Source organism: Polypterus senegalus, chromosome 2 (assembly GCF_016835505.1).
Source record: "Polypterus senegalus isolate Bchr_013 chromosome 2, ASM1683550v1, whole genome shotgun sequence".
In the NCBI taxonomy this organism is placed as follows: Eukaryota; Metazoa; Chordata; class Cladistia; order Polypteriformes; family Polypteridae; genus Polypterus; species Polypterus senegalus.
This window is the reverse complement of record NC_053155.1, coordinates 72052432-72078956: the sequence shown is the minus strand read 5'-3', so window position 1 is coordinate 72078956 and position 26525 is coordinate 72052432. Positions and strand designations below refer to the sequence as shown.

General features: G+C 41.0%; 1 protein-coding gene across 4 annotated transcripts in view; it reads right to left on the bottom strand.

Annotated features, from left to right (window-relative positions):
* arhgap20 (Rho GTPase activating protein 20) overlaps positions 1 to 26525 on the bottom strand; it is a 137969-nt gene that overhangs the window by 13290 nt on the left and 98154 nt on the right. For all 4 annotated transcript variants that reach the window (XM_039743944.1, XM_039743945.1, XM_039743947.1 and 1 more), the window contains exons 6-11: positions 23643 to 23727; positions 12212 to 12289; positions 9723 to 9789; positions 8665 to 8841; positions 7082 to 7260; positions 5546 to 5707 (exon numbers count right to left, since the gene is read on the bottom strand). In XM_039743944.1, coding sequence (XP_039599878.1) covers positions 5546 to 5707; positions 7082 to 7260; positions 8665 to 8841; positions 9723 to 9789; positions 12212 to 12289; positions 23643 to 23727 — 748 coding nt within the window. The remainder of the gene's footprint in view (positions 1 to 5545; positions 5708 to 7081; positions 7261 to 8664; positions 8842 to 9722; positions 9790 to 12211; positions 12290 to 23642; positions 23728 to 26525) is intronic.

Sequence of the window (26525 nt, the reverse complement as noted above, 5' to 3'; positions counted from 1 at the left end):
CATACCCACACTGTCTCACTCACACCAGGCCGATTTGCAGTCACCAAATAAGCTGACAGTCAATCAATGGTTTTATATAATTCTGTTAATGGCATGCACAATTGCAGGGTCCTTTACTGACCAAACATAATATAATCGTCTTGTAATTGAGATCTGCAGGGATCTGCGTCTGTCTTGGTGGCAGTAAGAACACAGCAAGGACAAGCCCTAAGAAAGGGGTGCGGATGACACTCACATATACTTTGTCAGATATGAACCATCTTTGAACTGTTGATGAACAAAGAAACAATCTTTTTTTATAGAGACTACTAGCTGTCTCCCTCAGCTCCACCCACAAAGTACTGAAACAGGACAAACTTTAAAAATCAATAAAAAAAAAAATAAAAAGAAATGTAATTCTGATGGGAGGGCATCCACCGCGTGGAGAGAAAAGCATGTGGCCGTGATATTTCTAGCAATTAGCAGCTACCCTCTAAACCACACATAGCTCTGATCTCTCTCTCAAAAACGTCAAACATTACTCCTCAACAATCTGTAGATGATAATGTCCAAACCCATAATGTCCAGAAGCCCTGGATGACAAGAGAGGTTCAGTGGCTGCTAAAAGAAAGGAACACTGCCTTTAGGTGCGGTGACAAGGCTCTCTACAGCATGACACGTTCCAACCTGAAGAGAGGCATCAAAAAGGCTAAGAGGGACTACAGAAGAAGGATTGAGCAGCACCTGGACAGTAATAACAGCAGGTAGGTTTGGCAGGGAATCCAGCACTTCACCAACTACAGGACCAGTCATGGAGCTGCCAGAGGAGCTGAAATACTTCTTTGCTTGTCTTTTAGTTGGAACTACCAGAGGCAGCTGTTACACATGCAGCAGCAGCTCACAGCAACATCACCCCCTCCCTTAGGGTGGAGGAACACGAGGTGAGATGCTCGCTCCAGGCTGTCAATCCTAGGAAGGCAGCAGGCCCAGACGGTGTCCCTGGATGTGTGTTGAGGAGCTGTGCAGAGCAGCTGGCTGGGGTGTTTACAAAGATCTTTAACCTGTCATTGTCCCAGGCCTCAGTTCCTCCCTGTCTGAAATTCTCCATCTTACTCACTTTACCAAAAAAATCCCCCATAAACTGCCTGAATGACTATCACCCAGTAGCGCTCATCCCGGTGTTGATGAAGTGTTTTGAGAGACTGGTCCGGAGTAATATCATGTCCTTCATCCCTCCTACCTTTGATGCACACCAATTTGCTTACACGGCTAACAGGTCTACTGAGGACGTTGTTGCTGCTGGTCTCCATGCTATCCTGTCCCATCTGGAGTACCAGGGGAGCTACGCACATCTCCTCTTTATTGATTTTAGCTCTGCTTATAACACCATCCTTTCTCACAGATTGGTGTGCAAGCTGCTATCCCCGGGACTTCCGTATTCCACCTGTATATGATTAAAGACTTCCTGACAGACCACACAGAAAGGGTTAGGGTGGGCCCTCACATCTCGTCGGCCATCAGCATCAGTACTGGCTTTCCTCAGGTTTGTGTGTTGAGCCCCCTGCCCTTCACGTTGTACACACATGACTGCGCCTCCACCCACCACAGCAACACAATCATCAAATCTGCAGAACCCCACAGTGGTGGGGCTCATCTCTGGGGAGGATGCGTTCGCCTACAGGGATGAAGTGGAGTGGCTGACAGCATGGTGCACTGACAACAACCTGCTCCTGGACACAATTAAGACCAAGAAGCTCGTTGTGGACTTCAGGAAAAAGAAAACGGACATCAAACCACTCTACATCAGAGGGGACTGTGTCCTGGGGTATGAACACAGCTGAGCTGGCGAAGAAGGCTCAGCAAAGACTTTATTTCCTGAGAGTCCTCAGGAAAAATAACATCCCCCAAAAATTGCTGGTGTCCTTCTATCACTGCTCTATTGAGAGTATCCTGTGCTACTGCCTCTGCGTGTGGTTTTCTAGTTGCACAACAGCGCAAAGGAAAACACTTCAGCAGAAAGTAAAGACTGCCCAACAGATCATCGGCTGTTCTTTACCTTCTCTGGATGAATTGCACAGCTCTCGCTGCCTCAGGAAAGCGGAAAACATCTTGAAAGACTCATCACACCCCCTCATGACATGTTCCAACTGTTGTCATCAGGCAAAAGATATAGGAGCATCAAAACAAAGACTAATAGACTGAATGGCAGTTTCTACTCTGTTGCTATTAGGGCACTGAATGCCACCTAATCACCACCAGTGCAGCAGTGCAATAGATGACATCTTGTGCAATAATGTTTCATGTGCAATTAAGGTCTTATGTTGAATATATGTGTTTTACCTTATTTCTTCTTATCCTTTTGTAATTATATTTATTTATATTTTGACACCGCAGGGACTGCACCTAATTTCGTTGTATTTTTTACAATGACAATAAAGATATTCTGCTATTCTGATTCTGTCTGTTGAACAAACAGGTATTGCTAGCTAAACGGAGGCAAAGTAGGCTCCAACACATAGCGAGAGGTAGACCAACTCGAACGGAGGTGAGTGAGGAGGAGCCAGCTTCCCTCCCCTTGGCCCGCTGCGTCTCTCTCGGATTGTCGCAAATAAAACTGCAAGTGAACTGTGATACTTAGCGTGATGAGAGAAGTCGGCAAATCAACTGGAATATTCAAGCAAATTATAGAAAAAAACCCAATCTAAATCCATTAAGTAGTTCTCTCATGAAATGCGGACTGACAGACAAACATATATATTGTGGAGGCTGGCCTGGACACAGACAGGCGGACACGTTCATTTCACCCATAGACACGTTTATTTACAACTAGCAGAATACCCGCGCTTCGCAGCGGAGAAGTAGTTTGTTAAAGAAGTTATGAAAAAGAAAAGGAAAAATTTTAAAAATAACGTAACATGATTGTTAATGTAATTGTTTTGTCATTGATTAAGTGAGTGTCGTTGTCATATCTATATCTATATATACATATTTATATATATATATATATATATCTATATATCTATATATCTATATATATATCTATCTATCTATATATATATATATATATTATATATATATATATATATATATATATACTGCTCAAAAGAATTAAAGGAACACTTTTTAATCAGAGTATAGCATAAAGTCAATGAAACTTATGGGATATTAATTTGGTCAGTTAAGTAGCAGAGGGGGTTGTTAATCAGTTTCAGCTGCTGTGGTGTTAATGAAATTAACAACAGATGCACTAGAGGGGCAACAATGAGATGACCCCCAAAACAGGAATGGTTTAACAGGTGGAGGCCACTGACATTTTTCCCTCCTCATCTTTTCTGACTGTTTCTTCACTAGTTTTGCATTTGGCTACAGTCAGTGTCACTACTGGTAGCATGAGGCGACACCTGGACCCTACAGAGGTTGCACAGGTAGTCCAACTTCTCCAGGATGGCACATCAATACGTGTCATTGCCAGAAGGTTTGCTGTGTCTCCTGCACAGTCTCAAGGGCATGGAGGAGATTCTAGGAGACAAGCAGTTACTCTAGGAGAGCTGGAGAGGGCCATAGAAGGCCCATAACCCATCAGCAGGACCAGTATCTGCTCCTTTGGGCAAGGAGGAACAGGATGAGCACTGCCAGAGCCCTACAAAATGACCTCCAGCAGGCCACTGGTGTGAATGTCTCTGACCAAACAACCAGAACGACTTCATGAGGGTGACCCAAGGGCCCCATGTCCTCTAATGGGCCCTGAGCTCACTGCCCAGCAGCATGCAGCTCGATTGGCATTCGCCATAGAATACCAGAATTGGCAGATGCACCACTGGTGCCCTGTGATTTTTACAGATGAGAGCAGGTTCACCCTGAGCACATGACAGAAGTGAAAGGGTCTGGAGAAGCCATGGAGAACATTATGCTGCCTGTAACATCATTCAGCATGAGCAGTTTGGTGGTGGGTTAATGATTGTCTAGGGAGGCATATCCATGGAGGGTCACACAGACCGCTACAGGCTTGACAAAGGCACCTTGGCTGCCATTAGGTATCAGGATGAAATCCTTGGACCCATTGTCAGACCCTATGCTGGTACAGTGGCTCCTGGTGCACGACAATTCCTGGCCTCATGTGGTGAGAGTATGCAGGCAGTTCCTGGAGGATGAAGGAATTGATACCATTGACTGGCCACCACACTTTCCTGACCTAAATCCAATAGAACACCTCTGGGACATTATGTTTTGGTCCATCCAATGCCACCAGGTTGCACCTCAGACTGTCCAGGAGCTCCGTGATGCCCTGGTCCAGATCTCGGAGGAGATCCCCCACAACACCATCTGTCATCTCATTAGAAGCATGCACCGATGTTGTCAGGCATGTATACAAGAACACAGGGGCCATACAAAGTACTGCGTACAATTTTGAGTTGTTGCAATTAAATTTTGGCAAAATGGACTAGCCTGCCACATAATTTTTTCACTCTGATTTTTGGGGCGTCTTTCAATTCAGGGCTCTGTAGGTTGATCATTTTCATTTCCATCAAACGATGTGGCATCCTTTCGTTCCTAACACATTACCCAGTCTATATCAGTATAGATATCCTGGAGGATTTCTTTTCCCATTGAGATCTGATGTGTTTTCAAAGTGTTCCTTTAATTTTTTTGAGCAGTTTATATAATATATATATATATAGCAAAATACCCGCGCTTCGCAGCGGAGAAGTAAAAAGAAAAGGAAACATTTTAATAATAACGTAACATGATTGACTGCATATATATATATAAAAAATATATATATATATACATAAATATATAGAAATTATATATATATATATATATATATATATATATAGATGTACATAGGAAACACCATTTGAAGATGTTTTAAATCTATAAAGATATAATAACATTTTTAAATTGGTTAAGTGACAGGTTAAGTTAGTTGATTAGGGTCAAAAACAATAAGTGTGTGACAGATTGACTTTTTAAACTCTATCTATTTACCCTTTAGACTACACTGTCCATGTAAATTTGAGGAAAATAGTAATTCATTACTAAATGTAATTAGGGGGACATATAAACACCCCACAGAAAACACTGAAGGTCAGTTTGAGGCCATTGCCAAAGACTACCTAACAGTGGAGGTATTGTATCTTTTGTAGTGGCTGACATGACAGCCTAAGCCCAGCTACACACAGCTATGCAGGTCAGCCATCTCTTCTTATATGTAAAGACCCAGTGTTTTGCCATAGTGGATTGTCATTCTTGTGAACCTAATGTTCCTCTGGCATCCTCACTCCAACCTTCTCATCTGCACATGAACTATGAGTGAGGTCTAGACATGCTAGTCTAAAGGATTTGCTCTGTTCTATTATACAGACTCCATGGGCTGATGACGTTTTGCATCAGGGTTTTGATTTCTGTTGATTGATTAAGTTCAATCAGCCAACAGCAACAGAATTTTAAAATCTGTTAATAAACAAATATTTCAAAGATTAGGTGCCGAGCAGGCTGCTTTCCTATGGTTTTTTGGTGTCAAAGTGATAAGACTGGTTTCACAAGAAGCATCACTTTGCAGTACCTTAAAAACAGCAGCGGCGACAAAGACAGATTCACAGGAGAGGAGTGCTTCAGCCCCCGAATTCAGCTTATCTCTTAACTCCCTGCAAGCCTTTGCGTTGGCAGAGCGTCGGAAGATGCCTCTTGTAAATGGGCCTTCTTGAAACAAGAAACACAGCATGTCCTGGAAAATAAACAGAACAAAAGTGCTTTTGACAGCTGCAGATATACAGCATACATCTTTATACCAAAACATTTCAATTTGTAAAATAAATTAGGTAGGTTTATTGGTGAAAATGAGTGAATGAGGATCTGTGTGTAGGTGTATCCCATGCCTGAGTGGTGCCCTGACCAGGGTTGGTTCCTGCTTTGTGCTCATTGCTAATGGGATAGATTCTGCTTCCCTGTGACCCTAAACATGCAAGAAGCTGATTTAGTAAATGGAACGATGGATAGAAGTGCTCACTGTGGAAATAATGTGTTTAAGCTAATTGTTATTTGACTTCCTCCACAACAGCCTTCTAACTCAACTATCCTGTTTTTGGACACTCCACACACCACTAGTCTAATACGACACCTGTCCATGCTTCATCCATGTGGACTAACTAGATAGGATGAACTTTCAATCCTTTTGGGTAGTGGTATGACCCAAACTCTTTAATCAATACTTGCTGATCAGGTCTAGCTGGATGCCAGCACAAAAGTTAACTTATCCCTCCATCTTCTTTTCTTAGCTCTTATATAGCTAATGGGATATTACTTGAAATGCAACCATTTAAACCTGTTTTTGCCAGTTCCTTGCCACTTTGAAGAGCCTAAACTGTCTGAATTGAGTTGTGTATGAGATGCCAGTCAATTGCAAGGCACAATTACATTAGGTCATGTAGAGTTAAGCATCTTTAGCAAGTGCAAGGAAATTCATACAAACACAAAGAGAACATGCCAGTTCCATAATGAGAATGGGCAGGAATCGATGTTAAATTCCCCACCATGACACCCTGGATAGCAATATTTATATATCCTTTTTAATTTCATTACTACTGGATCATTACAATCATATGGCAGTTTTAACACTCAGCTAAAATCTTGGCAGATGTGACCTTAAACTTTTGAGAGGGAATTCTTAAGAAGGATAAGAAACAAATGGACTACTAAAAGTGTGACATCCTGGTAAAAATATTAAGAGCTTTTGTGAATTTAAATCCCAACTTCCTGTTAGCACTCTTTTTTTCAATTTTTCAAATTTGTACAACTTTATAGCTGGACATATTCTGCAATGTGACAGGCTGCTGGCAGTCCGCCTAAGTAACAGAGTACCCGGCAGCGGCGCTGCATTTTACTATGCCAGGGATACTAGCAGCCAAATTTAAAATGATATCTAAACTCCTGAATACTTTAAGGTAATGTGGCATATTAACATTCCTTCCATAACAGTTTTGAAAGTGAAATCAAAGGATTAGAAATGTGTTGCCACATACAAATAATCAGTTAAATAATTAAATATATATATATATATATACTATATATCTTTTGCAGTATTTTTTTGTGACTTCCTTACCATAACTGGCTTGGGAAGGCTGTCATCGCTGCAGACTACAGAAAGTGGCAGCCCGAAGAGACACCCAGCAGTTGGTGATGTGGGGGACACGGGCAGGCTGTCCAGCTGACTTCCAGAGCCTCTCCAAAAGGCCCAGTTTATAATGGAACGTTTCCTCTTGAAGGGTTTCTGTCGAGAGTCTTAACAGCAGGAGAGAGCAAAGAGGGGAAAGACTTAGAACTAATTTAGTAACACAAACTAACAGAGAATAATCCAGAATATTCATAGACCACACGGATGATACTGGGTTTGGTACACTATGGCCTTCATGAAACAGTATCCTCACCCACAGTGACTGCACCAGAAATTTGAAAATTAGAAATTTGGTGTCACGTACACTGCGGTCTTTAGGGGGCAGCACTTCCCCTTGATTAAACTGTGGACTGATTGAGCAGATCATCTTTTTTCAAAAGTAACAGATTGTAAAGGACAAATGGCCAAAGGAACATTCTGCTGAGGCAGCCACTGAAGAACCAATAAACATGCCCACTTGAGCCTTGATTGAGGATACACAGAGGGGGAGTCTTTGATTCTGTTACCTTAATGACAGGTCTAGAGTAACTGTTCACAGTTTATCCTCATCCCTACATATCTCTATATATACTGCACACTCATGCTTCTTCTCAAGTACTCAGGCCATCTGGTGATCCCACCTACGCGTGGCATCAAATTTCAATCTACCTTCAATCCACCTCCATTTGAACTTCTGACTGAAAAGCATTTGAAGACTCTCTTGATGAATTTTAGTCTAACTGATATTTTGTAAGCTAGCTTGTACTTTGTACTAAGCTCTTCACTTATGATGATTCATTCTGTAATCTTGTCTTGTAGCAGTTGTTCTTAAACAGTCACCCGGACAGATGTTTATTGAATTATGATGACCTCCTATGGATGAAAGCATCTACTAAGCATATACAGTAAATGTAAAGGTAAATGTTGTTGATAATAGCATGTATCACCTCTTGCATGGTTTTATTTCTAATGCTTTTATCCTGGGATTCATTGTTACATTTAAACATTTCCTGTTGGCCACGAGGTTGCATGCAGATAGGCAACGAGGAAACCTTCTGCCACACACTAATGAATAACCACTTGAGCACAGATACTGAGAATTAAATTCAAACCAAAGCCATGTGAAAGGCAATTTTAAATGAAAATTATTTAGATGATGAGTTAGATCACTTGTGATTATTCAAATTTAAACCCCCCACCCCACCACCACCACCACAAAACTCCAATCAGCCCAAATCCAAAAAAGTGTGGCTTCACAGTGTGAGGTATGAATTTAAAAAAATTACCAACTCCGCCCACCCATTCTGAGAACCCTGACACTTTGACTGATTTTGTTACACATACCAGTCAGAATGTGACCTTGACCAGGGTCACATCTTTAAAATGAAGCATCTTAGAAACACCCATCCCTGCTTCACCAAAGGTGGATTCCTTAACTGGGTACCACCCACCAATGTTAGTCTGAGGCAACAAATGGTCCACTTGAAGAAATGCTGGTCTTACGTTAAAGAGTTCACTGTTGCTGCACTTACCAGTTAACTGCTGGCCGCTAGCCAGCCGACTGGGCTTCAGAATGAATTGGCACTGTTTGTCCAAGGGCAGCTCTTCCAAAGGATCCGGTAGGCTGTTTGCATCCTTGTTTGCAGCCAAGGACAAGGGCTGTGCTTCCCGCATGTGACTAATTTTAATACTGAAAGGATATTCATGTCCTACATAGAAGAAGCAAATCAAGGTCACTTTTAATATCTCTTTTGTCTTCAGTCCCAGTCTGTGACAAAGCTGAAATCTACATGCCATTATACAGTTTGCTCCTGTTATCTTCAAATAAAAAGGCATAAGGCTAGTGACCATGGAGTCACATAACAAGCAGGTCACTCTGCTGCAAGATACACTGGCTGCATCTGCCAATGCTAAACTACTGCTCTTTAGTACTTGAAAATTCCAATATCACTCAACAATTCCCTGTAATTTATTTTGTGCTGAGTTTTGAATCATGGCCACTTGCTTTTTTATCACAGTCTTGCACTTCTTTAAGACTGATGGTTGTTCTTTTTCAGTGCACAAATAATCATTAGTAAAATTATCAAACATTTACAACACTAATAAGCTTGTACAATGCCTTGACTTTTTCATGTTTCCAATTAATATTTGCCAAAAAGCTGCACATGCCCAGCACCATCCTGACTATACCATTATGTACATAATTTATCTTAATCCTATTACTGCCCATTAATCTCTGTCACTTTAATCCAAAGGTCACTGTCAGGCAACAGGGGAGTGAAGCCTAATTAAATTAGCCTTCCTTATCCCACCTGATTTTACACTTTCAGAAACCCAGAAATGTAGACTACTGCTAAACTAAACCAAAATGCTTTCCGTGGGTCAGTATTTTCTTAATTGCACTTTTCATGGTGAAAGTATGTCATCCCTGTAGTCGTCCCTAAGTCCCCATGGACATTAATTGAAAATGATCTAATTCTCAGTCCCACTGGGATAAAGAATTATGATTTGACCCTTTGACTTCAAGTTCAGCTCCACCAAAAACATCCAATCCCCAAAACAGCCATAGGAGGATTGTCAAAAAACGTACCGATCAGAGGATATGGAGAGTCTTCCTTGCCTGAAGTGACCCAAAGCTGGAAATCCTTTACATTACCCTACGTGTAAAAAAAAAAAAAAAGATACAATAATCAATGGATACTATGGGTTTAGGTTTAGGAGGTGGACACTCTTTCAGATTTCTCCAAAGTTTCCCCAGATTCCCAGCTACACCCCATCACTTCTACTAGACATTTCACCAACAACATAAGAGTTTCATTGTGGATCCTGCTTTGTTTTCATTGACAATGGAATAAATTCTGCTTGCCTGTGACCCTAAACCTGGAAGAAGCCGATTTAGTAAATGGAAAGATGGATAGAAGTGCTCACTGAGGGAATAATGTGTTTAGGCTAATTGTTATTTGATTTCCTCCACAACAAACCTCTAACTCAACTATCTTGTTTTTGGACATTCCACACACCACCAGTCTAATGTGACACCTGTCCATACTTCATCTGTTGTATTCCAACTAGATAGGATGAACGTTTAATCCATTTGGCTAGTGGTTTGACCCAAACTCTTTAATCAATACTTGCTAATCAGGTCTGGCTGGATGCCAGCACAAAAGTTAACTTATCCCTCCATCTTCTTTTCTTAACTCTAGTATAGCTAATGGGATATTACTTGGAATGCAACCATTTAAACCTCTTTTTGCCAGTTCCATGCCACTTTGAAGAGCCTAAACTGTCTGAATTGAGTTGTGTATGAGATGCCAGTCAGTTGTAAGGCACACTTGCATCAGGTCCATGTAGAATCAATGATCCAAATGTGGTAATCTTTAGCAAGTGTAAGGAAATTCAGACAAACACGAGGAGAACATGCAAGCTCCACACTGAGAAAGGCAGGGAATCAATTTAAAATTCCCCACCATGACACCCTGGATAGAAATATTCTGTGTTCTTGTACAAGATGAGGTGATTATCTAGTAATAATACTCACTGGTTATTTCCAATAGAGCAAAATAAAAGTAAATAATATTTTGCAGTAATCCATCCTCCACCCTTTTCTCACTGAGTCCCAATTTCATTGACTGCACAGGGAGGCAGTTGTATTTATTAAAATCAGAAGACAGAACAAGATCAAAAAGCAAGTTTAGGACAAACCAGGTAGTCAGGAATCCAGGTGATGAAGCCAAGGATGTGAAATGGGAATTGTAGTGAAAGAATGGAGTAAAAGAGTCAGAAGACAGATAAGTACACATAACTGGAGCCAAAGCAAAGAACGTAAACTGTCATCAAAGACAATTCATAACCAAAGATCATTTAAATTAACCACATAAATAAAACACTAAGATTTTCCTTAATATACAAACTTGGACAAACCAAGAAATGTCCATTGCTGACTTTTATACCTTTGGCCCCATGATGTCATGCACTGCCCACTTCCAGTTGACCTTACCTAGCAACTTCCTGGCATCAAATACACCAAAGATTACAAAATGGCAGAGGTCATAACAAAAAGAAAATGGCACTGCAGCATAATGATATTTGCTTTTAACAAAATGAAAAACACATCTCTTCCTAGATTTCTTCACCTTTAAAACCCCCACAATAATGCCTCAAATATTTTTAGTAGCTGCAGTGGATTGGTGCCCTGCCCGGGATTGGTTCCTGCCTTGCGCCCTGTGTTGGCTGGAATTGGCCCCAGCAGACCTGGATTCAAGGAGTTGGACAATGGATGTATGGATGGATATTTTTAGTGGCCATGGAAAGACTACAAAAAATTGAGAGAGAGAAAAAAAGCAAGATCATGACATCAATGCCTTCTATTCTCCCCAACATGGAATCCCTGATTTCACAATATGCTTGACCCCAGCACCATTTTAAACTCATTCATTTGGTTTCACAGAATTCATGCAGCTTCTTAATGAAATTATGCATGTCCACTGAAGCATTTATGGTAAACAGACTGTCCTGTTTGTGAAATCATTCAGGGACCCCCTATGTGTGAAATCATGCTCTTCAAGTCAGAAAACACCAGCCCACCCAGTTGAGCTAAAGGGTTTCTAACTGTAAGAGCATCTCTTATGTAGCCTTCCCTTATACTCTCACTCACCTGAATGAATCCGAATCATGGCTTTATTTGTCATTGCTAAGGGGTTTGCCCAGTTACTCTCTCACTCTCACCTGCCTGTCCTCCCTACAACAACAGGCAGAACCCAACTTCAGGTCACCCTTGTCAGCCAGTGTAGTGTATGAAGAGGTAATTCTTTATTCCAAATCACCATTTTGAGTCCTGCTACAGCTGGGACGAAGACACCATCCTGAGTGATCTCCTCAGCAGAGACAGACCGATAGACAGTGCTGACCTTATGTTGGTCACCAGCTACCAGTACTTTCTTTTACTCTACTTCCTACTTGTGTTCAGTTAAAGTGGAAAAGTAAAAACGTACAGTATATCATTAACTGAAGGGGACAAATACAATACAAAAATAAACTTAAAACACAAGCAATGTATTTCTATGAAAAGGCAAAGCTTACATGAATTTCAAACTGCTGCAGTGCCATGTGAATGACATCCACTACTGTGTCCGTGTTGCTGACTGTCAGTGTCTTTGGCTAAAAAAGAAAAAAATATATACTATTAAATTACGTGTATGATATAAAAGAGCAAAGGAAGGTTGTTTAAAGCAAACACACATAGCATATATATACACGAGGTGAGACACAAAAATAACCAGATTGGTAGAAAAAAAAAATTTATTGATGAATTACAGCATTCTAAACATTGTGACCTTCTATATACTGTACAGCACTTCCCCTCCTGATCTCTACACTGCTCCATACGTATCTTCCACTGATTGAAACAGTGCTGGAAGTCTTCTTGCTTGAGGCTCTTCAACAAGCTTACCGTTTCTGTCTTCACTTCATCCATTGAAGAGAAATGTGTTCCCTTCAGGTCACTTTTGATTTTTGGGAACAAGTAAAAAAATCACAAGGAGCTAAATCGGGTGGATAGGGAGGATAAAGAGCAGGAATGTTTTTGTCAGTCAAAAACTGCTTAACAGAAAAAGAGAAAATATGCAAGAAATTTGATGTTGATTTGCTGTTCGATTTTTTTCACCCGACATTATCACGGCAACTCGTGTACCGATTGTTGTGAAAATACTGACAGGGCCATTCACAGGATTAATCCAGCCAGTCAGCGGTTTGAGAGGGCATGTAGGAGGGGATGTAGGTCTATGATTCACTTCTGGCCGACCTCCAGACGGTTTTCCAGGAAAACCCCAAACCCAGTCTGGTTATTTTTGTGTCTCACCATTTAAATTGGGCGGAGTGCTGACTCTGAAGCTAGAGATCTGCACTGGAAGTTGAAAGGCTGCCGATTCAAATCTCGTGAACGCCAGAAGTGACTCTACCCTATTAGGCCTTTGAACAAGGAAGGCCCTTAAACTGCAATTGCTTTGTCCTGGGTATGATGTTGATCTGCATCCAGCCCTGTAAGCAGGTCATCCAACTTTTAGGGAAAACTCAGGGGGCTGTGACAGGATTGGCACTCCAGCCACTGTAAAAACCTCACACTGCCCTATTCTATTTCAACGAGTGTGGTGCTGAGGTGTTACACGACTGCACTCAGGTCGTAACTTGGAATCCTAAGGTGATTTGTCATGTGGCAATGTGCTGTATCAGTGCATGACCCAATTCCTCTCTCTCTATATATATATATTGTGAAGGACAGCTGGGTCCCATGCCCGGCAGGGACGCCTCTGCTGCTTATGTTCCGGTGGAGCCGCCATGGACAGTCCAATACCTCCCCCAGGACACTTGGTGGCGGCCTTCCTGGCTGACGATGATTCCCCAACCGCCCGCAGGGCTCCATGGGAGATGGAGTCCTCCACAGCTTGGTTGGGGCCCGGGGTGGCCGCTAGGTGGGGCTGTCTGCTTCCAACAGCCCGGCTTGACAAGTCTTCAGCCCCACCCGGAAGTGCAATGAGGACCAGGTGGTCAATCACCTGGATTGCTTCCGGGTGGGCTATAAAAGGGCCCAGCCACCACCACTCGAGGAGCCGGAGTTGCGAGGAAGGAGACGAAGCTTGAAGAGGAGTGGTGGTAAAAGAAAGGAAGAGAATTGTATTGTGTTTGTGCTCTGGGACTGTGTTTGGGCTGTGTGGCAGGGGGAAGACATGTCCCACAGCTGAAGAAAAATAAAGTCTTTGGGCTTTTTATATGTGCCTCCGTGTTCATCTGTGTTGGGTCAGGCGCCTATATAGCACCTTTGTTACAATATATATACATTGCAAACAATCTGCAGTGGTAGAATATTTCACAAGCTGTATCTTACAAAACTTTAAACAGCATCAATGCCTGTGAACCCTAGAGGAAATGGAAACAGGATGTAGATATTTAAAAGAATGCTGTCTTCCATACTGTATATCCATAGGATGATGTGCTGTAAAAGCATTTAAAAATGTAATAATACCACTCTTAAGTGCTTGGCTGCAGATATAAAAATCATGGCTTGAACTGATTAAAATATTATTAAAGGGAAGAAATAATTAAATTTACTTTGTCAGGTTCCTAAAATGTAAAAACAGTGGTCTTTTTATCATTGGATCAGTGCTTAATTTCACTGTCAAAATACAATTTACATCACAACACAAGTAACCCACAAGTTTCAAAGTTGAACTCAAAGTCAACCCAGAAAGAGTCTGCTGGTTCTCAGTACAATAAAGTACATTGCAGAATTTGGATAACAATTGGCTCCAAACACACCTTTGATTGTGTTGAGCTGCAGAAGGTGTCACCGATGGCACCGAGCACCCAAACACAATGTCCAAGAAGAGGAGAGAGCGTCTTTTTACTGCCCTCAGTGGTCAAAGGACCCTAATTTGTAACACAACTTATTTTAAGACACAGGGAAGTCTACAGGTGCCTACTTTTCTTTACTCTTAAGTGGTTTATATACATACTGTATAACTGTTTCTACAATTAAGAAGAACCCTCTTCACTCTTGTGTTTCCACTGACAGATTACGAAACTGTTCTCTGATCATTTCTACCCAACACTTTAGGGATTTAAAATTAAAATCAATTTTAAAAATCCTTAAAGGGAACAGTTTAATGAATGCCCCTGGTTATTTGCTGTTTAAGAGTCAAGATTACAGATTAGAAAACACTTTTATAAACAGAACGTTGAGGTAATCATTAAGCAATCAGTACTGACTGATGAACTAAATGATTTGCAATAAAAAAAAAAAAAAATCATGAAACAAATTATGTTTTGTTTCAAACTAAACTTTTTCCATTGGCACAAGAAGAAAGGCTGCGGTGGGCTGGCACCCTGCCTTGCGCCCTGTGCTGGCTGGGATTGGCTCCAGCAGACCCCCGTGACCCTGTGTTTGGATATAGCGGGTTGGATAATGATTGACTGACAAGAAGAAAGGTGTTTAGTCTGAAAGTATTTTCATGAATTAATTCAACAAGTATCTGCTTATTACATATCGTTTAACTAAAGATCTCTAGTAAAAAAAAAAAAAAAAATCACCGGACTCATGTCCTAGTCAGGTGTAGACATTTTGTTGAGATGTCAACTGTGAATTGTGGTTGTTCTACTGGTACAATCTTAGTAATCACAGTCCTAAAGACACATCAGAGAGAGAAAAGAAACTCAAAGCTCCATCATGAATAGATAATGCATACCATCAAGCTCATCAGCAGGAATCAAGAAGCTGGAAAGGGTGGCTGCTTGTTAACTGCCAACCTGGCAAGCGGCTTTCTGTGCAGTTAGTTTGAACTGGAACTTGAACTTTATTGCGAGGCAACATACTTGCTAGAATTTTTTTGGGTGTTAAATCCATACACGTAACAAGGTACATAAAATTAACAACACAATCTACAACACATGATGCTATCACAATATAAGTAAACAAAGATATGTCAAATTTGAAATTACCTGGTTGGTAACCACTTAAATAATCAGACTGTGATTCAGAACTATGAATGATATATATATATGTATATTTTGATGCATGAATCACTGTCTTGCACCCGAAAAGAGTTAAGAAACCTCTCTCTCTCTATATATACATATATATATACTGTATATATATTGTGGCGTCCGGCCGGGACGCCCAGGAGGACCGGAGGAGGGCTTGTGCCTCCTCCAGATAGCGAGGGGGCGCCCGCCCTGGTTATGTTGGGGGCCACGGGTAAAGGGCTTGGAAGCCCAGCCCTGTAGGGACCCATGGCCACCGCCAGGCGGTGCCCCGGTGCCTGAATATCCCTGGAGCCCAGCACTTCCGCCACACCAGGAAGTGCTGGGGGAAGACAACAGGGGACTCCAGGACGGCTTCCGGGTGCGCAGCCGGCACTTCCGCCACACTGGGGCGTGGCTACGGAGGAGTGCCGGGAGCAGCTGGAGCCCATCCGGGTTCCTATTTAAGGGGCCGCCTCCCTTCAGTCGAGAGCGGAAGTCAGGTGGAAGAGGACGGAGCTAGAGAGAGGACAGAAGGCGGCCAAGAAAGAGGCACAAGGACTGTGAGGCCTGGACATTTGGGGGAACGGTGCTGGAGGCACTGGGAAGGGCACTGACTTTATTAATTGTGAATAAAGGGTGTGTGGTGAACTTATGATGTCCGTCTGTGTGTGTCCGGGTTCAAGTCCACAATATATATAAAGAAACTGGACTGGTCTGATAACACAGTGGCACTGTACAAGAAGGGCCAGAGCAGACTGTACCTGCTAAGGAGACTCAGGTCTTTTAAATTGTGCAGCAAGCTGCTGGAAATGTTCTACCAGTCCATAGTAGCCAGTGTGGTGTTCTGCGCTGCAGTCTCCTGGGGAAGAAATCTCAGCTCAAAAGAAGCACAATACCTGAACAAACTTATCAGGAGAGCCTGATGCATTACATAGTGAACCCTGCACACACTGGCAGCTGTTGTAGAAAAGAGGCAAAATTTGATGCCATCATGAAAAATCTCTTGGGGCACTTTTATAGATACAGGCTCATTCCACCACTGTGTGCTAAGTAGCACCTCTGGGGGTCTTTTATGTCCACTGTCTGCAATTCCATGCTTCTACCTGATGCACTCATTAAGTTTATTTTATTTATTTAATTATTGATGGATTGATTGATCAATTGGCTGTATTATCTGTCCTGTGAGTCTGTATCCTTGTTTTTTATGTTTCTGCTGCTTTATGCATCTGAATTTCCCCTTGGGATTAATGAAGTTTAACTAATCTAATCTATTTTCTCACAGTAATGTACCAGACAGCGGATTTTGATGTGTCTTTGTATGTAAAATATGCTGCATGTCACATTTTTAAGAAAACACACTGCACTCTTCTGCAGTAATGTGACTGAGAGGGATACAAATAATTGATTTTACTGCCATGTGAGAGTGCTTATTTGCATTAAGCACCTGAAAAGAAAACAGGAAAATACAGAAGTGTGAATGAGGCTCTAGGGAGCAACATTCCTTATTTTCCATCCCTAAAAAACTTTCTAACTCCCAAAAACTCCTTTTAGTCTGCGTTTTGCATTTTGCAAATGCAAAATCATTTGCAAAATGGATTTTCCTGTCAGTTTCATGAAACAGCACATGAACTTCAACTCAGCTATTTCACTCATCACAAGTAATTGAGTCTAAAACTGTGACCTCTGAATTGAATTTAATTTTGTTAAGTTTGAGTTATTTGTATGGAATGTTAATTGTTTTTAATAAATTCAATAAAAAATAATAATATGTGAAAAAATAAACAAATAAAAATGTGAGTTCTGCTTACCAAAATTTAAATCAAAGTTCAATATATATTTATTTCCATGACAATTCAACTGAGGGACTACTGTGGTGATATTAAAAAGCAGACATGTTATGCAGGAGCTGCTCCTCTGTCAATTTCTGCCACTCAAAGGAAAGAGTTTGAATTTGAGTTTACAAAAAAGTGTTTGACACCATCAGCTTTCAATTCCAAATCGATTTCCGTCTTGCATCTGATGCTGACGAAATATGCTTAGGGCATCCATCAATGCTTAAATGGATTATAGGAGGTTTGGGGATTGCTCTATAATTGTTATCAAGGATAAAAAAAACTGAGACCACAGAAATAATGGCAAGATTTAAAAGGATGAGAAAGAACAGTGACAGAATATAATACCCTTCACATGGATGCATACTGTAGGTAGTGACATAAAAACCTCAGATAACTGAATGTATTTTCCCAGTATTTAAACCTTTTGACATTCAATCAAAGGATTAATAAAATAAGGTGAAGCCAATGGTTCACATCCCAGCCGAGCAATAAACCCATTGCACTGCTTTAGTGATTGGGACCATCTACTTCCCCGAAAGTTGTGAATTTCCACCTTGTAACTTCTCTTGTTTGCTATCAGCTATGCCTCACACTTATTACCACTGAACAGATACCCTCAATTATTATTATTTCATAAAAAAAGCTAACAAAACCCTAATTCTTGCATTGTCTGCCTCAAAATACAATTTATTTAAATTCTTAATTCCTATATGCCTTAATACAGAGAGCCACATTCAATTGTGTGCAACAAGCATTAAAATATTAAAAAAATAATGAAGTCAACAAACAGAATCCCTAAAAAAGTCAGAAAGTGCTGCATGCCACAGAGCATATTGAAACGCCTGCGGAAATTAGTCTGCGTGTAATCTGTTACTCCTGCACGTGGGGGGTGACTGCAGGCTAAACAGCGTCTAGCAACAAATGAAGCTCTGAGCCCTGGCCTTATCAAAAGGCTGCCTTTGATTTCAGAAGGAAAGTAGGCATGTACTCTGCACATGACAGTTGAATATATGTCATCAAAGCCTCAAAACAAATTTGCAGCCCCACTGGTCACATTGTTAATGAAGGCATAAGTACAGAGCCATATCATCGTCCCAGGGGCTAGTAGAGGGTACCATGTGGCTGCCCTCTGCCTTGCTATGTGTGTGTTTCATTTTTTAGATTCAACCTTTAAAATTTCACAGGCAAGCAGGGTGCTATATATTCTAATTAGTAGGCTCAGGTGTGTGGAGCAGATGAGTGAGTGAGGGGTTTGTGCAGATGTGTGTGTGTGTGTGTGTGTGTGTGTGTGTGTTTCGGGGGCTGGCTCTAAGTAGCTCCTGAGGTGCTGAACAGAGCATTAGTCCAGCTGCTTAAAACATATAACTAGTGCAAGCATCTAGGCTGGGGCAGTCTTAATAATAATAATAATAATAATAATAATAATAATAATAATAATTCTTTACATTTCCATAGTGATTTTCTCACTACTCAAATCACTTTACATAGTGAGTGGGGTGCCACTTCAGCCACTACTGGTTGAATGGATAAGGCAACAGTAGGCATTTCTGTGCCAGTATGCTCAACACAAATGTGCTATTAGGTGGTGAAGCTGTGAAATAGTGAGCCAATTACAAACAGAGGATTATGAGGAGGCCAGAATGTCTAGGCTGTGGTGTGCAATTTAGCCAGGACATCGGTTACACCCTGCTCTTTACAAAGCATGCCCAGGGATCTTTTTTAGACCATAGAGAGCCAGGACCTCGGTTTTACATCTTATCCGAATGATGGGGCCATTATTACAGCACAGTGTATCTGTCACTGCACTGGGACATTGGGATCCACATATAGATTACAGGGTAAGTGCCCTCTGCTGGCATTGCCAATACCTCTTCCAATAGCAAACCAAGCTTTTTTTTAGATGGTCCCCCATTCAAGTACTGGCTGGGCCCAAACATTCTTAGCTTCAGGTGGATGACCTCTTCTGAAGTGCATATTGTACATTTACAGACATATAGTGAGACCTTATAGAGACCATGGATGCCACAAGTCATAGACAGCAATTTGTACTTTTAAGTGTAAGATTACGACACCTATAAATACAGTGAAGTGGAACTCTACTGCTGCTTGGGAGGTGTCTTGTCTTACAAGGTGAGGGTTCACTACAACGAGGAGATTTTCAGATATAAAATTACTTCATGATTTAATAAATGTTTAACCTGTATCTTATATACCTGAACATATGTTACAAATTATATAACACAAGAATACAAATATATAAATGTGTATTAATATTTTTATTTCAAGTGCCATATTTTCTTGGCATACATATATGAAAGAACATGAATGAATTCTAAATAGATAACAGTATATTCTACAACATTTTATGCCTTAAGAAGGCCCATCCATACATGGGCTGGAAACATTAGGCATACAATAGAACACCAACCCAGAGTGGGATGCCATTCCAGTTTGAGATGCACCCACACTCAGTCACTGAAGTCCACATTTATGTTGCAAAATACTGCACTATTATTTGATTGACATGTACAATACACCTACAGTACACTAGGCTGTCCTGTTAAGATTAAGGATTTTCTTTTTCTTTTACAGGAGTAAGTCATGCTTATGAGTAAAAGTGAACATATCCATATTAGTTTTGCTGCTGTACCACCAAGGAACTCAATATAATAGTTCTTGATTGTGTCCCAGTTATGTGCCAACAGACTGGCATCATAACAAATGAAGCCCTTCACGTCCTTGATGATTGTAAGCCTCACACATATTTGTATATAACATGTACTGGTGGATGCACTCTAAAAATAAAAATCATTTTCTTATAATTGTCATTCTTTAAATTGTAGATGTATAAAACACCCTGAATATTCAATATATTGTACTTAGAATCTGCACTATTACCCTCTCACTATTTCAGAATCCATCCATCCATGTTCCAACCCGCTGAATCCGAACACAGGGTCACGGGACCCACCGCAGGACACACACAAACACACCCACTAGGGCCAATTTAGAACCGCCAATCCACCTAACCTGCATGTCTTTGGATTGTGGGAGGAAACCGGAGCGCCCAGAGGAAACCCACGCAGACACGGGGAAAACATGCAAACTCCATGCAGGGAGGACCCAGGAAGCGAACCCGGGTCTCCTAACTGCGAGGCAGCAGCTCTACCACTGCGCCACCATGCCGCCCCTATTTCAGAGTCCTGGACTTAATTCCTGGTCTGGTTAAGACCTACATGGAGTCTGCACAGTCACTTTAAATTGGCCTGTGTGAGGATGTGTATCCATATGTGCGTGTGCGTGTGTGTGTGTGTGTGCGTTTGTGCATGTATGCGAGAGCATGCGTGTGTGTTGCCTCTGGTGAACTAGGTAGTTGCACCAAGTCTCATTTCCGCTTTATACCTGATTCTAACAGGAGATCTTCAAACTCAGTGCTATTTTGAAACAATTTGGTTTCAATTAGTGTACAATTAGAAACTAGATCTTATCACGGAAGTGATGAATAAAAAGAACTAAACAATTTGCTGAGCCTATGACAAAAACATGCATACTTCCAACATTCTCGGCCTAGTAAAGCAGACACACAGTAAAAGGTGGCCGTTTTTAATAAATATATAACTAATTGGCCAGCTTACTCTCCATGTGTGTGTGTGCTCATGTAGCTGCAGGGGGTTTGTGGAGTAATTGGGGCATGATGCACATGAGGGAGTGGTCTGTCTCAATTGCTTCATCAGCTTCCTGCAGAGTATGATTGAGATCCTGCACCCATGGGGGCATAGAAGAAACAGCTTGCATGAGAAACGGAGGAGAATCGGAGGATCAGAAAGAAAATGAAACAACAAAAGATGATAGAGGAAGGAGGTTAAACAATGGAGAGAGAAGGCAGGTGCCAGAGAGAATGGGTGTGAGTGAATGAGAGGGAGAGATAGAAAGAGATAGATAGAGAGAGAGAGAGAGAGAGAGAGAGAGAGAGAGAGAGAGAGAGAGAGAGAGAGAAGGCAGACAGCTGGGAGGAAGTCCATGGAGGGAGCATGTGGCCGATGCTCAGGGGTTGAGGGCCATTACAGCTGAGTGACCTAGAAGCTGGAGTGACTGACTTATGCTGCCCAGTTGGAGCGACTCGCCGGAGAGAGGCGGCGTGGCTGCAGGGGAATTGGAAAGATCAGTGAGGCTTCCTGCAGGTGAGCCATAGATTGCAGGGACATGAGTCTGGCAGTGGGAGTCAGAGGCTCGGGGACGGTGCCTGTAGACAGCTACAGACGCCCAAGCCTAGGGGCAGCAAGTACTGAACTACCACTTAGGGTTAAGGACCACTTTAGGGTTAAGACAAAGAGACATCAACTTTTAAAGGAGTGCACCCAGGCTCACGGTTTTATGGACAGTTTTTCCGCCATATTTTTAACCTCATTTTAATGGACTCTTATTTACCTCCACCAGCACCTTCGTTTTTGTTTTATTGGATTACTTATTTATTGAATTTTTTGTACTGCACCTTTGAACACTGTTTTGGATTTTGAATGGCTTTAATAAAAGCACTTGGCACCTTTATGCACCTACCTCTTGCTTTGTGGGTGAGTGTCCTCATCTGATGGCTCATTCCTCAGTACATTATCTGCGGTAACAGTTTCAAGAAGCTACTTGGAAGGACACAGTAGCATTTGCCCAGCCCATACCTTCACAAATTGTTAGCTGAATGCAGGAACAATGGGTTGTACTAAGTTGCATGCGTATTACATCACAATTTGTGTTTAGTGGCCATTTTACCAGGCAATGTCGAAGATGTAGTATGTTGCTCAGTTAGATGCACAAAGTTCGATGTGGTATTGCAAGAAATTAGAGGCAATTGGCGGCAGGGATCCATATGATGTTAATATACAGTAACAGAGTGGACGTGAGATGAAGAAGTATTTCCGCCGATATCGTGACCTTGTTTATTTAATTATTTGGTGCTTGGTAAAAGCCATTGTTCCAGTGAACAGTTCAAGGTACAACAGAAGGGCACATGTTTGATAAAGCACAACACACTGTAACAATTTTATCCAGGTTTAGGGTCTCTCCTTCCTGTGTAATTAGGTAATCTATTGGAATAATACTTTTCAAAATGGAATATTTTTGGGTGATATTTCCAATAACAGATTCTACATGGATTCAGAGATGTGCTATCTTCCTGGCTCTTTCAATATGCCATGCAGGCATCTGGCTTCTGCCTTTTGTGAAATCTGGGATTTTAACCTCAGCACACAGTAATCCCACACTTTAACATTTCATCATTAATTATGTCTAAAAACTCATTATGGAGTACAGGATGTTTTTAACATTTCATCATTACTTATGTCACTTTTATATCCCTATTTTGGAAGGCACTAGTGTGTACGTATGCTGTCAATAATCACCGTCACATTTTTTACTTAGCATAGCATTCCCAAAAGATAAACTGCAGTTTAAAATATATTTAATATGTTTATAAAAGTAAATTTGTGTGGATTTAATCTACCTGTAAGGAAATGCTCGGAACACACAACGTGCCACTTCCTGACAGTATGGTCGTTCAAGTTTTTCCAATTGATGGCTTTTACCCAAGCTTTCCGTCACCTTTGCGTTAGTTCTTCGGTTTCTTTCCCTTGATTTTTACGAACCGAAGGTATACAAAAGAAACTTAGGGATTTTCTTGCTACTATTACTATAGACAAACACACAACAGTCGGTAGTCATGGTCGTCCAACTTGTTCCCCGATAAAATGGCAGTAGGAAGCACAAAAACCGGTGCCAAGTGAAGTGCTCACTGACAACAATCAAGAAAAAAATCTGGATATTCCATTCTCCTAATTTTATAAAAGGATAACCAAGCTGTTGATTATACTGTATATACTACACATTAGACAGGTTTATTGAACAATATACTTGTAAAACAGTTTTACAAGAATCAAAAATTAAAATATACCATCTAGAGATTAACAGAAAGAGTGAGACAATGATCATCTAAAGGCAGTGTCTGTTCTGACATGTCTAAAGTGACGGGGAAAGTGTCAAAGATATTAGTGTAAAGGAGACATTAGTGTAAAAATGTAAAATAACATCTGCTTAATTCTGCTTGAGAATATCTACAATATAAGCAAAATTAAGATCCCAATTATCTTCAGAAAGACAGTTATAACACTTACTTGTACACAGTTTTCAATGCCTCTTGTAAGGACATTTATAGAGATTTGTTTGGGGTCATCTTTTTCTTTTTCTTCCTTCATTTTGCTGAAAAAAAATGATTTCATTCTGAAATAAGGCTTTGAATATGATCCTTTTTGTTTAGAATAGCATTTATCAATATTACTATGCAAATATCTACAGGGTTATTAATGAATTCAACTTATGTTTGTTGTGTTAGATCTTCTGTGGACACTTCCACTTTTTTTAGCCACCAGCAGAATAAATGGTGGTATAACAACCTGAGAACAGCAGGGCAGCAGTGTGACGCCATTAGTGAAGCTGAAGGGTCCTCGTAGAGGAATCTGTGCAGAATGACTGTGCACTGCAGTAGTAAGCATAAAAAACTGCCTAAATTGAACTGAAGTGTCCTTTGGGATGACACTTTTTCTTTTCAATTATCAAACACCACCCTCAACTGCATTTTGTTTAGCCTCCTTCTTGGCCTCATCTCCTCTGCCTCCATCTTAGTTCACATCTTCATCAAATCGCCCTCTGCCCTTCACTCCACATGCCCAAGCCATCTTAGTCTTTTTCTACTCAACACAGGACCTACTGCTTTAACACCAAGACTTTCCCCTAACTCTCCACTCTCTTCCTCTCACTCCGTGACTCCCCATACATCCACCCACTTATTCTCATCTTTGTGTCCAGCTTACTGCTCCTTACACATTTCTCTTGCCAGCGGAATTCTTTTAAATGTCCAAAAGGGGGACAGCTCCCGAGAGTTCTTCTATGCAACCTTAACCCTGACTACCATTGCTGTACCTGCACTGCTATCTACACTCAACATCGCAGAACTGGCAGAACTTCCCTGTTTTTCCAAAATAGCTCCATTGAGAATATCTAAATGTACATTCACTACATCTGCATTTTGCTCTCCTCTTACATGTTTCCTATAAACAAAGATTTTACTTCCCATCTACAAACTACCTTGTACACTACTTACTTTAAGCACCTACTTCCAACAAGCCAGTCTCCCAACAACTTTATGTCACATGCCACATGGCCATGCATACACTTCTTTAATGAGCCCTTCTCAATACCTCCAACCACCACCTTGTACTTTCCTGCCTTTCACTTGATGCCTTCACTTCCAAACAATCTCTCCATTTCTGTATCTTCTCCTACAATTTTGCTTCACTTATTGCCATCATTAACTGGATCATCAGCATATAAGGGTTCTCATGGCAGTCCTTCACGCACTTCTCTGTTCATGACCTCTATCAATATCAGGAAAGTAACAATCTCAGAAATGATCACTGGTGCAGGCCACCTTCTTCTCAAAATTTTCACTAATCCCGTCTGCTCTCCTAACAACTGTACGTACTTCCTTGCACTTTACCAATACAGCAAACATTAACAACTCATCAACATAACTTTCTCAATGCCTCCCTAAACTGCCTCTCACGGCACCCAGTTAAATGTTCCTCCAGGTCTACAGATGCAAAAAGCAACATTTTTCCTTTAACCTGATGGTTCTCTTGCATTTGCCTGACAACAAAGATCACATCTGTAGTTTCCTATTCAGATATGGAACCAAACTGTACTTTTTTAGCTTTCACCTAACTCCCAAACTTTTCTCTAGCACTCTATTAGCCATCCTAATTCCTCTCAGCCATCTTAACCACTTGATATGACACACATTCCAGTGGATCACTTTATCCTTTGTATACTAAAATGGAAATTATAGTCACATTATTCTGTTGTTTGCACTTGTTCTCAAGTTTTCCTATTGTGCCGGTGAAATGGGTTTGTCCATTTCAACTGAAGAATTTGTCATACTGCACAGTGGAATAGGATACGTGCATTCTGAATTTAATTATTGATATTGTCTTATCTCTATTTAATTGCATCTCTGCTACAATACTTTATGCCTGTACATTCCTCATGCAAACACATTTAACAATAGAACACTCTAGATGAGAACAGGCCATTCAGCCCAACAAAGCTCGCCAGTCCTATCCACTTGTTTCCTTCAAGAAAACATCAAGTTGAGTTTTGAAAGTCCCTAACGTCTTACTGTCTACCACACTACTTGGTAGCTTTTTCCAAGTGTCTATCGCTCTTTGTGTAAAGAAAAACTTCCTAATGTTTGTGCGAAATTTACCCTTAACAAGTTTCCAACTGTGTCCCCGTGTTCTTGATGAACTCATTTTAAAATACAAGTCTCGATCCACTGTACTAATTCCCTTCATAATTTTAAACACTTCAATCATGTCACCTCTTAATCTGCTTTTGCTTAAACTGTAAAGGCTCAGCTCTTTTAATCTTTCCTCATAATTCAAACCCTGTAGACCTGGAATCAGCCTAGTCGCTCTTCTCTGGACCTTTTCTAGTGCTGCTATGTCCTTTTTGTAGCCTGGAGACCAAAACTGCACACAGTACTCAAGATGAGGCCTCACCAGTGCATTATAAAGGTTGAGCATAACCTCCTTGGACTTGTACTCCACAGATCGTGCTATATAATCTAACATTCTGTTAGCCTTCTTAATGGCTTCTGAACACTGTTGGGAAGTTGATAGCTTAAAGAGTCCACTATGACTCCTAAATCCTTCTCATAAGGTGTACTCTCAATTTTCTGACCGCCCATTGTGTATTCAAACCTAATATTTTTACTTCCTATGTGTAATACTTTACATTTACTGACATTAAATTTCATCTGCCACAAATCTGCCCAAGCCTGTATGCTATCCAAGTCCTTCTGTAATGATATAATGGATTCCAAATTATCTGCTAATCCACCTATCTTGGTATCATCTGCAAACTTAACCAGCTTGTTACTTATATTCCTATCTAAATCATTTATATATAATAAAAATAGCAGCGGCCCTAGCACTGACCTC